Source organism: Rhagoletis zephyria, unplaced genomic scaffold (assembly GCF_001687245.7).
Source record: "Rhagoletis zephyria isolate East Lansing unplaced genomic scaffold, Rhagoletis_zephyria_1.1 Rzeph_scaffold_02806, whole genome shotgun sequence".
NCBI classification, from domain to species: domain Eukaryota; kingdom Metazoa; phylum Arthropoda; class Insecta; order Diptera; family Tephritidae; genus Rhagoletis; species Rhagoletis zephyria.
In genome coordinates, this window is record NW_016159890.1 from 28,579 (window position 1) to 41,339 (window position 12,761).

General features: G+C 36.2%; 2 protein-coding genes across 8 annotated transcripts in view; one reads left to right on the forward strand and one right to left on the reverse strand.

Annotated features, from left to right (window-relative positions):
* The window catches only part of LOC108367768 (putative defense protein 3), a 9,990-nt gene extending 6,807 nt beyond the window's left edge, over positions 1–3,183 (reverse strand). The window contains exons 1-2 of the mRNA XM_017622465.1: positions 2,976–3,183; positions 493–712 (exon numbers count right to left, since the gene is read on the reverse strand). Coding sequence (XP_017477954.1) covers positions 493–712; positions 2,976–3,183 — 428 coding nt within the window. The remainder of the gene's footprint in view (positions 1–492; positions 713–2,975) is intronic.
* A 4,743-nt stretch (positions 3,184–7,926) lies between these two features.
* The window catches only part of jus (EB domain-containing julius seizure protein), a 29,769-nt gene continuing 24,934 nt past the window's right edge, over positions 7,927–12,761 (forward strand). For 4 of the 7 annotated variants that reach the window (XR_001848296.1, XR_001848291.1, XR_001848292.1 and 1 more), the window contains exon 1: positions 7,927–8,266. The gene's annotated coding sequence lies outside the window, so the exon portion shown is untranslated. Of the gene's footprint in view, positions 8,267–8,288; positions 8,514–8,561; positions 8,998–9,184; positions 9,335–12,761 lie in introns of those variants that run through there. The other 3 variants (XR_001848294.1, XR_001848295.1, XR_001848293.1) reach the window with 3 other exon arrangements.

Genomic DNA, 12,761 nt, shown 5'->3' on the forward strand with positions numbered 1-12,761 from the left:
AATACAAAGCATTATATTTAATTGACAATAGGCAAACTACATAACATAGACCTAAAATTTCTTCAGCGAAAGTACAAATTTGAGATCGATTTTAAGCGTCCATATTCATATATCCACATACATATGAACATATATTACCCTTCATATCAATTCAGGTGGCTATTATATGCGCCCCACGCTTTTCATTTTCAATCTCATAAGTTGGTTGTAACGACTTTTGCTAAAATTTCAAAATCAAAAGTTATCAAAACAAATTCTATGGGACTGAGAAATATTATTTTCTACTTTTTAGTCCATTTATAAAAGCGTTGTATATTAAAAAGTTTTTTTTTTTTATATTATTTGTTTTTAATTTTAAATCTTTTCCACCAGGCGAATGTGTGTATGCCACAATATTTACCGCAATTCGTAGATTTCGCATTTGTGTATATATATTTATGTATATATAGTATGTAAATAAATATGTATGTAATTAAGGAATATAATACTTACGTAAAGTAAACGCGTCCACGCTTATTTTGTGGCGCCTTCCAAATAAGTTTCGCACCCAATTTGTCACGATTGTCTGAATGTGTGATAGCTGAGCATTCTGGAATAGTTTTGGTATTTTCACTTTGTATCCATTCACCAATCCATTCGTTAGAGTTGGCATCACGAGCTTGTAGGAAGAATCCTCTAAAGGTGGCCTGATGTTCAAGAGGATAAATCAAAACTGCAAAACAATTTATACATTACACAGATAAATACTTAGCGTTCGCGTGCTCGAAAAATGTCATAACTCAAAATTTAAAAAATGCTAGAAGAAGGAGAAAGATTTTTCCTCGTGAACAAAATTAGATAATAACCTAAAAAATATTACGAGTATAAACAAAATACTCGTATGACGCTATTATCTGCCGACGAAACGTCCGGTAACGGACTGGGGCTGATCGAGGCCCGAAACTCGTGAAACCAAATCGATCATCTTGTGCGAGACGCCAGGCATGCTTGTAGTCTTTTATGTTGATCAGCGATGGGCAGGGAGAGCTTTAACTCTGCTCTCGCCTATAGAAAATGTATAGAAAGCTTAAAAGAGCTTTGCCCGCGGGCAAGGCAGTGCCCATGAGTGATGTAGATGTATGTATGTAAGTACACTCCGAGGCCAAAAATCGATTCGGACGACTATCTCCTCACACCTATTCACACAGAACACTTGTTAACAAACTGACATATGCGAGCAGTGGAACTAAATTTCCCGCTCATTACGTACCATCGCCCTGAGGAATGTTTGCTTAGTAAAATTGTTAAAAATTATTTGGCATGTTTTTCTGCGAAGTAATNGGAACTAAATTTCCCGCTCATTACGTACCATCGCCCTGAGGAATGTTTGCATGTTAGTAAAATNAAATGTCATAACTCAAAATTTAAAAAATGCTAGAAGAAGGAGAAAGATTTTTCCTCGTGAACAAAATTAGATAATAACCTAAAAAATATTACGAGTATAAACAAAATACTCGTATGACGCTATTATCTGTCGGAAAATTTAGCCTACACGACGAAACGTCCGGTAACGGACTGGGGCTGATCGAGGCCCGAAACTCGTGAAACCAAATCGATCATCTTGTGCGAGACGCCAGGCATGCTTGTAGTCTTTTATGTTGATCAGCGATGGGCAGGGAGAGCTTTAACTCTGCTCTCGCCTATAGAAAATGTATAGAAAGCTTAAAAGAGCTTTGCCCGCGGGCAAGGCAGTGCCCATGAGTGATGTAGATGTATGTATGTAAGTACACTCCGAGGCCAAAAATCGATTCGGACGACTATCTCCTCACACCTATTCACACAGAACACTTGTTAACAAACTGACATATGCGAGCAGTGGAACTAAATTTCCCGCTCATTACGTACCATCGCCCTGAGGAATGTTTGCTTAGTAAAATTGTTAAAAATTATTTGGCATGTTTTTCTGCGAAGTAATAAAAAAAAAATACGCAACTTAAACACAATTATGCGTTTTATGAGAAAACAGATCAATTAAATTTATCTTACAATAAGTAAAAAAAAAAAAAATACCGATGCATCGAGTTGACTAATAATACTCAATCGTTTACCTAATTAAGGTCAGAGCTACAGCTTTTTAATTATTTGACATTAGCTCTCTTTATAACTAGACGTTGCACATTTTTAGTTGAAACCTCATTTCAAGGATATTACATTTAAGCTTTAAATAGCAGAATCCAATGGATGTATATTCCTTTGAAAAATTATACTAAAATAAGTTTCCCAAAGAACCTCATCTGAAATGATTGATAAGAATATTGCATCAAAAGTTAATCCCGATAATGTCTAGTAGTTTTTTTTTTAAAGATTGGTTCACAAAAAAATAATAAAGCAAGAAACAAATGCAGCTATTTAAAAAGCAGACAACAAAACCAATTATTCGTACGTCAAAGATGAAGAAAAAATGGGGACTTTTGGCTGTCCATTGGTAGCTTTAAAGAGACTTTTAGTAAAGTTGATATATCTGAATTTTGACCGTTTTTATTACACAAATAGTCGAATATGCGCCGCCGAAGAAGTAGTCGGATTTCAGCGAACTGGAAAGAACAACTGGTACTGGGAGGAATGCCATGAAGCTGCAGAGAGAAAAGATGTCGCCTACAGGGCGGTGACTTCCGGAAGGTACCATGGTGACCTAGGTATCGAAGTTCACAACGTACTTAAATTATTGAGGCAACACTTTAGCACCACATTGAATGGTAACAGCACTGAAAATATAGAAGATGAAGACGAGCCCCTAGTCGTTGACGTCAAAAGCGATGCCACACAGCCCGACAAACTCTAGGTACGCATAACATTTATTTTGGTGGATAGTTAAATATTTGGAAAGTTTATCACTTATTTTTTTTTTTTTAGTAGCACTATTTATCACTTTTTGTTTTATGTGTTCAAATGCCAGCAATCTCGTTTGACGTTTGATTAGCAAAATTTACAATCACCTGAAACCTCCTGACCGGGATGAAAACTTTCCGAATTGGCAACAACTTCATAAGGATTTGTGTGTGCAGGCTGAGTGCGCGCCTTTCCGTGATTCGGTTGATTTGCACGTTGTTTCACACAAGTATCAGCCGGTGCACCATCCGGAAAGGCGTTTGCCAAACTTATTAGAGCCACTAAAAGCCAAAGAACGCTGCACAAATAACGCATTTCGCACACTACGTATTTTCCAAATATTTTGGTAAAAAAGTGTAATTTCCAATTTGTTATTACGAGTATTTATGTATTATGATTCGTGGTGTTTGGTTTTTGTTTGAAGTTTGCCCACTGCAATTTGATAATTTGTTTCCAAAGTTATTAAAACGCTTGATGGCGTTCCGTTCAGCGTTAAAGCAAATCTAATGTGTATCTGAATAGTGGCCACAAGCATGACGCTTTTTAAGCCTGACCGGCATTCAATGGATATGCTTAAATATGTATGTATGTATGTATGTATGTTTGTAAGCTTGCGTGGGAATGGCTGAAACTAAGATCGACGCTCTGAACACGTTAAATGCACCTACCTACATATACATATGTACATACACATACATATAAATTTACCTAAGCTTGTTTGGTGTACGAAGTGGTCAAGTCTGGAAAAGCGCAGTCCAAGTTTTTTACCGAAAAGCTATTTCATTTGTTTTTTTCTTCTCGAAATCGCCAATCGAAGCAAAGACCTTAAATTTAAACAAAAATACGAAAATATTTCAGCGTTTGGCTGGCAGCATGTGCCTTAGGTTGGGTCGATCCCTATACTTAAAAATTCGATAAATTTTTTTTTGTATGGCAGAAGGGCCACAACACGGCCATCAAAAAAAAATAAAATTTTAAATCAATTATACTTTCCGGCAACATCAAACTTTACTTTTTATATTAAAACCTTATAGGTTATAAACTGCACACTAGAAAATATGCTGAAAGTTTGTTGATTTATTTTATAATTAAAAAAATCAACGTACATTAAAAAACCAAATAAAAATGTTAGGCGCGAACCGAATTTTTTATTTCTCTTATTTTTTTGTCTTAATAAAAGTTTGATTCACTAATTTTATTGAGCTTGAGGCCGTTTTTAATGAAAATCCCAGTGAACTCAATGAACAAGTCTTATGAGGAGATGTAGAGATCTCCAAAATACCAGCTATCTAAATTTTTGTTTCTTTCCACAAAACTATTGATTAAAAACGTCCCCAATTCAAAAATTTGTCTTACTTTGAAATCGGATAACAAATCAAAAACAGTGTTCAAAATCGGCACGCTTAAATCTTTTCAATGTACATAGTTCCAAACAATGGGGAAGCGGTTGAAAATTACAAACATTACCGCGACCTAGCCTAATGTACATAAATGTGTGCACATATGCAGAGAGGTTTCTGCAACTTAAGCATAAGTATGTGTTACAAAATCTTGATTGAAAAGAGCTTGCAATTGCTTACTAAAATGTTTGGTGATTTATTTGTAAATCAAAAGTAAAAAAGATTTTGCTCTAATTAAAGCGCGTTTATCGATAAACAAAAAATATTACTTTGTCAACTGAGAGCTGATGCTAGTAGTAAGTCACATCTACGCAGATACATATGTTCATATACATGTATACCTTCGGATTCGGAAATGCGAATCTAAATAAATTCCCTGGCAAGCGATCAAACGGGAGCTCGACATGTTCATGATCCAGAACACGCAGGAGGTATGGGCCAAAACATAAGGCTGCAGAGCGTTCAGGAGTCAAGTTCACGAGTTTCTCCTATACCTCGAGGGGGCCGCTATGCTACTGTTTGGTGTTCTAACGGGACATTTCCTGCTGGCATTGCATGCCTTTAAGCTGGCTCTTATCAATGATAGAATGTCTTGGAAATGTATAATGAAAAAGGAGACAGTGGAATACATCCTTTTATAGCAGTGTACAATAAGTTGTTCCAGTTTGCCAAGAGTACTACGATGCACTTCAAGGTTGTTTTTGGTATTCAGCAACTCAACTGAACTGAACTGAACTGATTCAACTCAACTCAACTCACCTCTTTTATCTCATCTTCCTTAATTCACCTTACTACTTACACCAGGCACATGCTTCAACTGTCTGCTTGCTATTCACTTTTATGCTCAACGTATCATGCTTATTTCTTTTAATTAAAGTGTTTTTTTTTTTACTGTTTTCTAAAGTAAAGGTAACCAGGGGCCTATTTCATAAAGCGATAGTGATAATTTTGTAACCAAAGGCATTTTCCATGTTGCCAGTGACAGTTCGACCATTTGGTGGGTGCTTTGTTTCATAAAAACAATTGTCACCACCTTTTAAATTCCATAAGAAACTCCATTTAAAAAGTGACAAATTGTCATTATCGAGGTTTAAAATTGTCGTTGGTAAAATTGTCGCCAGTCATATGAAACTTATATGTAAATGATATGTAATAATTGCATTTGCATTATTTTAGTTTTAAGGAATATTCAAATTATTGAAAACTAAAGCAAAAGTGAAATGCGCGCAATTACCATATAAATAAATTTACAAAACTCTCCTGTGAAAGCTTTCCGACGGAGTTATTTGGTTTTGTCGCCATTGTCGCGACAATTTTGTCAGAGTGACAGTTGCCAGCACAATTGTCGATAATATTCCATATTATCACTGTCATTTTCCAAAAAATTTCACAGTTGCCTATAAACGTATATTTATAGAAAAATCGACAATTGTCGCACCTGTCACTTTTATGAAATAGGCCCCAGCTCGCAAGAAAACAAACCTGTAAAACTGTCAAACAGCAAAATTACTCTCTGAAGTGAGAGTAAAAAGTGAGTAACAACAAAAAGTACGGGAACAAAAAAAAACATTTTTTCTGCAAAAACGTCAACCACTGATTGCTTGACACTTTTCATGATTTTACCAGAAGAAAAAGTTCGGGTAAAATCTTGCAACTTCATTCTCTACACAACTTTCCAAAAGACGCTCTCATTTACAGGATTTTGGAGGATTTTGGAGTACGGGAACATTTTTCCTGCAACTTCCTGCAATTTCGAGTAAAATCCTGTAAGTTCATGGAGTACTGGATCAGAGCTAATATCTGTGGTTTAGTTTACTCTGTTAGGTGTTTGAAATTTAAAAGTATAAGGAAAATGATAAAGATGCTTTCTTTCTATCGAAGGTTATATATTAACATCACATCCAGCCCAATTTAATTAAGAAATGTTGAATTTTGTTGGTAGAATGACGGCGTATCACTTAGCATCGTATCCTCTTGAATATTGAAACCTAATGGAATCGGTCACACAATCTCTTCTAGGCTGTGTATTAGGAAATTTTAATAAATCATCTTCAACTCTACCCATAATCCTTGAGCGCTTATTCCACCTTTTAATACGAGAAAGATGACATTAGGCATGATTGAATAAATCCTTAAATACATAGATAATCAGTTTAATTAATTATACCCAATACCTAGTCATGGTTAATTGCCGATTGTGTAGCAAAAAACGTTAATTGAATTTCATTGAATCGCAAAAAAGAATTATTTGGCAAATGTCCCACAGCACTGCCACCCTAATGCATTTAAGTGTAACTAAGTGTACTTTATTCATTTTAATTCATGCTGTTTAAAGCAAAATTATGCCAAGCATATTGAGAGCAACAAACTCAGAGTACCTCTTTTCGTATGGCATGGCGCATGCCCCAAAAGTCTCGCGCTCTCTTCGTTAAGTTACGCCTTAGCACTTTTACGGCCAACTATAAGAATTTCTTATTTTTGTTTTGGTTCAAAGTAACAATGAAAAACATTTGTGATGACAAAATCGAAAAGAAAAACCCGTACTCTATTGACATTTTCAATTAAGAGAATAGCGGGAATACTTTTTATGTGAGGGCTCAGATGACATCCGTTGGTTTTACGGAATGTGTTCACCTATTCTGTGAAGATCTCCACCAGGAGACTGGTGGAAATTCTGTTCTTAAAATTTCTTGTTGCTCATTCATCGTAAAGAACCCAAACATCGATTATGTCTTCGTATCAAATCTTTTCCAAATGTCATAAAACTGTTTGAAATTGGATATTTAGTTATCTAGCAATAACACGAATACGAAAACGGATGCGAACACGAGTAGGAAGATGAATACGATAATAAAGACGAAGGCTAATTATGCACACCAATACGAACAAGAATACAAGGGCGAGTAGGTATATACGAAAACCAATACGAATACGAACAAGGACATGAAAACGAAGACAAACACGATCCGATATATGAATACAAACACGAAGACGAATACGAATAAGCAAATATTTATAGATAGGAAGACTAATTTGGAGTAAGGAGAGTTGAAATACGAAGACGAACAAGAAGACGTATATCAAGATTAATTCGAATACGAGGACGAGGACGTTGCGAAGGCAAACACGAATACGAAGAGCAATACGAAGATGATTGCGAAGACAAATACAAAGACTGCACTGACACGAATACGAAAACGACGACGAATATGAATACGAAAACTCATGCGGGTATATTCCGAAAACAGATAGAAATACAGGGACTAAAATAAACACGACGGTGAACGCGAAGATTAATACGAGAACGAAGTATGAAGACAGTGACTTAGGCAATGTTGGAGTAGCCTGGTATTGCTGGTAAGAACAAATATGTTCCCATGCGATAGATATTACCCGAATAAACTGAATATATATATTGTTGACTAGTCCATACTATCTTCTCGAACTACTATCTCGATTATCTTTATCATTTTCACCAGTGACAAACGCAAAATTACTATTTCTTCGTTCACAGCTGTATATTACCTCAAGGCATGCAAATTTTCTCTCTGTGTTTTTCTCTAAAATTTGTGGGATTTACAAAACCGTGTACTGTGCACATGTGCACTTTACGTCATGCGCTCTATACGTGCTGGCTTTCTAATTCATATTTTATTCAAAAACATCATACTGGAGAGTCGATAGATAGATTCGTAGCAGGTTGCGAATAATTTTAACGAGCAAGAATAACTCAGACCGCATTGCATAGTCAAGGAGCGTTAACTTGTCGAGAAAATTAAGCGGATGCCTATTGTTCAAAAAAGAAGAATTAAAAAGAGAATGACCAAAACAACCAAATAGTATAGTGCATGTAGAGCAACAACAAAGAAAATACCAAAAACAAATTAAAAAAAAAAAAATTGTGAAATATTGAAAAAAACAAAAATTTTGTGCAATTAAGTAAAAACCCAAATCGATTGTCTTGTGAATTTTGTGCGCATCGCAGCAACAAAAATAAGGTAAAAACGCATGTTTTTTGTGATATCAATTACTTACTTGATTAATATTTTACTGGACATTGAAGAAAGTTGTGAGTGAGCGAAGCAATTTATTCGAAAAATGTTCGCTTAAAATTTGGCATAAATAAAACTTGTTAAAAAAATATGAAAATGTTATAAAGTCAGCGCATAACAATTTTGCAATTTTGGTGAAGCAGGCGAAATAAGGGGGAAAAAACTAACGAAATCCTCGAGCAAAGCATAAAAGGTGGTTAATATTTAGGTCAAATTTTTTCTCTGCATGTGTATGTGTGTGCTTGTATTTGTGTTTGTGTTTGTTTAAGGGCCTCCTCTTTTCAGCGGTCAACTGTGCCCCCTATATAAATACGTCATTAAAGGCATAGTATTTAAGTCGCCCAATTTCGTCTGGCTTATAAAGATTAATTGCAATGCAGAAAACGTGCTAGTATTTTCAAAAAGAATTGTGTGACTGTGTGGCTGTGTGTGTGACTGTTTGCCGTTGCGTGGTTGCAGCCACATGACTTTCCGCTATTGATACTACACTGTGTGCAGTGGTGACTAATAAAATGGAAAATTAATCAATAATTCGACAAAAAGCAAACAAAAAAAAAACCAAACACAAATACAAAATGGCATTATTGCAGTGATTTGAAGGGGGAAAATAAACTTAAAATAATTATAATCAAAACGTGCTATAAATATACATACATATATATGTATGTAAAGAACGAGTAAGTACCAACATGTTTTGGAAATAAATATTTTTGAACGGTGCAGCAAGCCTCCGTCTGCTGTAGTCACGAGATTGGATAAGTATATTCGTGCAATATTAAATTTGGGCGTAGTTGGAGGCTGAAGGCCACTTGCATATGCGTATGTATGTATGTTATGCATGTTTATATGTATATTTGTCTTTATTGTCTTACAAAGCCGACCGTGCAGTGCAGCTACTTGAGCGCAGTTAAAATTGGTGTCGAAGGAAATGAATATCTATATATATGTATATGTATATATACATATATGTGTGGATTATTTACACAACCAACGTCTACGTCTTAACTGCTGGCAGTAAGTACTCTGTAGGATTTCGTCCATATATTGAATTTTTCGAAATAAACTGCATGAGCGTGACATGAACCCATGAGGCAGGACTTTTCGTGGCTGTAGCAGCAATGGCGACATGCGTGGACATTTTGTATCGATTCGTTGTAACGTTTTGAGACGAGCGAGAAAGAATGAGAGGGAGAGAGAGAGAGAGAAAACTCACTTCCTTCGTTGCCATATAAATTGTAATTTATTTACATGGATATGCATGTGTATATGCATGTATGTGTATGAGTGGACTTAAGACTATGAAATTTCACTTAACCATTAATGAAGAGTAGGCGCCCCTTCATCAAAAAATTTGTTTTTCTTCGTTATTTGTTTTTGTTGTTTTTTTGTCGCCACAGTTGTTGCTCGTTCGTGTGCAGTGCTTAGTTTGCGAATTTATGAATAATAATAATGTAAGTGCGTGCGTGCAAATGTATTTGTATGCACATAAGCGCAAACACACGCACACACATACACACGTTGAAAGCGTTCAAGAAACTTTTCCCATAATTTCCACCACGCAAATGTGTAAATATTTGCATACAATCCTTCGCCTAATTATAATGACTTGGGTCACTTCACTCGATGAAGTAGTCATAAGGGCAAACAAAGTTTCAAATGTCTTATCCAGCGAGCATTAATTGCTAGAATGTATCACTTGACTTTCAATTGTGGAGAAGTTATGCGAGATTATGCTGGAGGCCTCGATTTTTTTGGAACATTTTTTTACCATGAAATATAATTTTCCGGCTCATTGAATAATACACCCCACTTCAAATGAATAGGCTCATTATTTTTTGTCATATCCTTACTTGTAGGAGAAATTGCGTATCTTTAAATCTCATTTTGAAAAATGATCGATTCCAAAGACAAGTGGTTAAAACGAAAGGATTACTTTAAATACTTAATCTTCCATTTCGTATTCGTTGTCCTATTCTTCTTCGTATTCTTAGTCGTCCCTTCATTATGCCATCCTGTATTAGTCCTCGCATTTTTATTATTATTATTTTTATTTTTTTTCAGAGGAGGAAGCATCGAAAGCCTAAACCCCAATCCTCTCATGTGAGACTTTAACCCACTAATCCTCCTACCATCAATGTACTGATCTCCCCGGTACCACCGCAACTTCTATAGATCGTATTCGCCCTAATGTTAGTTTTCGTTTTCCTCTTCGCATTGTCGTCGTGTTCGTCGTTATCTTCGTCGGCGTCTTCGTATTCATCTCCGAATTCGAATTCGTCTCCAAATGCGTCTACGGTTGGTCTACGTATTCATATTTCAACCCGCCTCCGCATTCGCATTCGCATTCGCATTCGTCTTAATATTCATGTTTGTATTCATCTTCGTATTTGTATTTGTGTTTATGTGTATATACGCCTTTATATATTCTTCGTATTCGTCTTCCTACTCGCCTTTGCGTTCGTGTTCATTCTCTATTTATATTCGTCTTCATATTTGCAGTCGCCTTCTTACTCGTTCTCGTAAGAGTCTTTGTCGTGCATTGGTCTTTCAATTAGTCTTCGGTTGCTCTTACTATTTGTTTTCGTTTCCGTATATATTCGTATTTGTATTCGTTACACTCAAATTGAAGAGTTCCTGAGCTGCGGTTACGGAGGAATTTTCATTATTCTCTGTGTTTTCAAATATTGTTTCTGAATCATAACATCTTCCACGAAGTAAAGAGGCCCCGGTCCTTCTGAACTGATAGCTCTCCATACCACAACCGATTAATGCTGAATGTACTAAGCAAGCAGCTCTTCTCCTAGGTGCCTTCAAACATACTTCATATACTTACATGCGTCAGTGAGAAAGTGCAACGTTCTTTTATCACTAAACTAAACCTGAAGATGATGAAAAAAAAAAGAATTAGTGATAGATACATATCTTTTTTTTTTGCACATACGATTCCTAAATTGTTACAAAAATCTCACCCTCGACCCCATCATTTCTTTTTGTAAGTCGTTTTTTTTCTGGAATCGAAAAGATATAATCATTGGAGGTTAAGGCGGATTCATCGTTCTAGTTCTGAACTTTTTCTTCCATGTGGTTGTGGTTATATTTCTCTCTTTGAGAGAGAAACGCAACAACAAGTACATGGCAGAAAAGTTCTGAACTAAAATTATGAATCCGCCTTTAGTGTTGCAACAAGTTTTACAACCGTTCTATTAGCTAGATTCCTACTGTGTAATAGAGCTATAAGAGCCAATCAGGCAAACTTTCAATGGCAGGTAACGCAAAAACTGAGGGTTTCGCGGATGCTGGACTTTAAAGGGGACTTTTTGGAATAGATTTAAAATAATTGAAAATACTAACTGCTGCTGAGCAGCAGCATCCATGCAGAAATGTTTTTTCACTCTTTTCTCTATTTTTCGTTGAAGGTCTTGTATTTCCTAGGGAATAACATCAGCTCTGTCTTACAAGGATTGGCGGTGATAGGTAACCATGGGTCAGATCATATAGGGTGTCATGCCATGCGGAACAATTATCTCAGAGAAAATTGTTTGCGTGAGCGATCTATCGCACAAGATTTCTTACCAGCATATTTTTTATTATGAAAAAATGACTGTATTCCCAAAAATAGATTATTCCACGTTGTGTTGCTATAGAAAAACACAACTTCAACTAAATTCATGGTGAAACCCAGCTAAAAAACTCACTGTTTGAAAGTTCATCGCATGCGATAAAAAATCCTCATGTTATAAGGTTTGCGATCTCATTTTCACTTTATCGTATGAGATGATTAGGATTTTAAACTGCGGCTTCAATGCTGGGGAATGTTCCTACTGCAATACCCTTACACATTTTACAGTTGTGGTTATACATTTTAAAATTGTTTGCATATTCAGCTTTAGACAAAGTATCTTGAGAAGTCTCGTTTCTTTTATGGAGGCCAATAAGTCATTGCAGCGTATTCAGAAGAAACAAAGGCAGACTGATTGGGCTGAAGTCCTTAGATAACACATTTACTTAAATGACACCTGCCCATCCCAACATGATTTACACAGGAGCTTGCTACACGTGGAAAATGACCTTCGGCTACGATGCCTTTACTATGTTATGTACACCAGAGTCATCAGTATGATTGCAACCCATAGGTCCTTGGTGTGGTGGAGAGCCCTAGAGTCAGGCAGGGGCAATGACTCAAAATATCGGGAGCGTTGAGTAGAATGCAGCAAAACTGAATGAAATTAATGGATTCAAGTCAGCGCTGACTATATTACCGGTTTCGGACTTCAATACCTGTTCGGTTCCATTTACCTTGATGGAGCAAATAACGGGAGGCAGTCTCTACTCCAGGCAGAGATCTACGCCACAGGAAGAGCGGCTAGTGTTTTACTTGGCAGTATGTTTCCAGATAATAACGATAGTTAAGCAGCCTTGGAAGCATTAAGATTTGATCTAG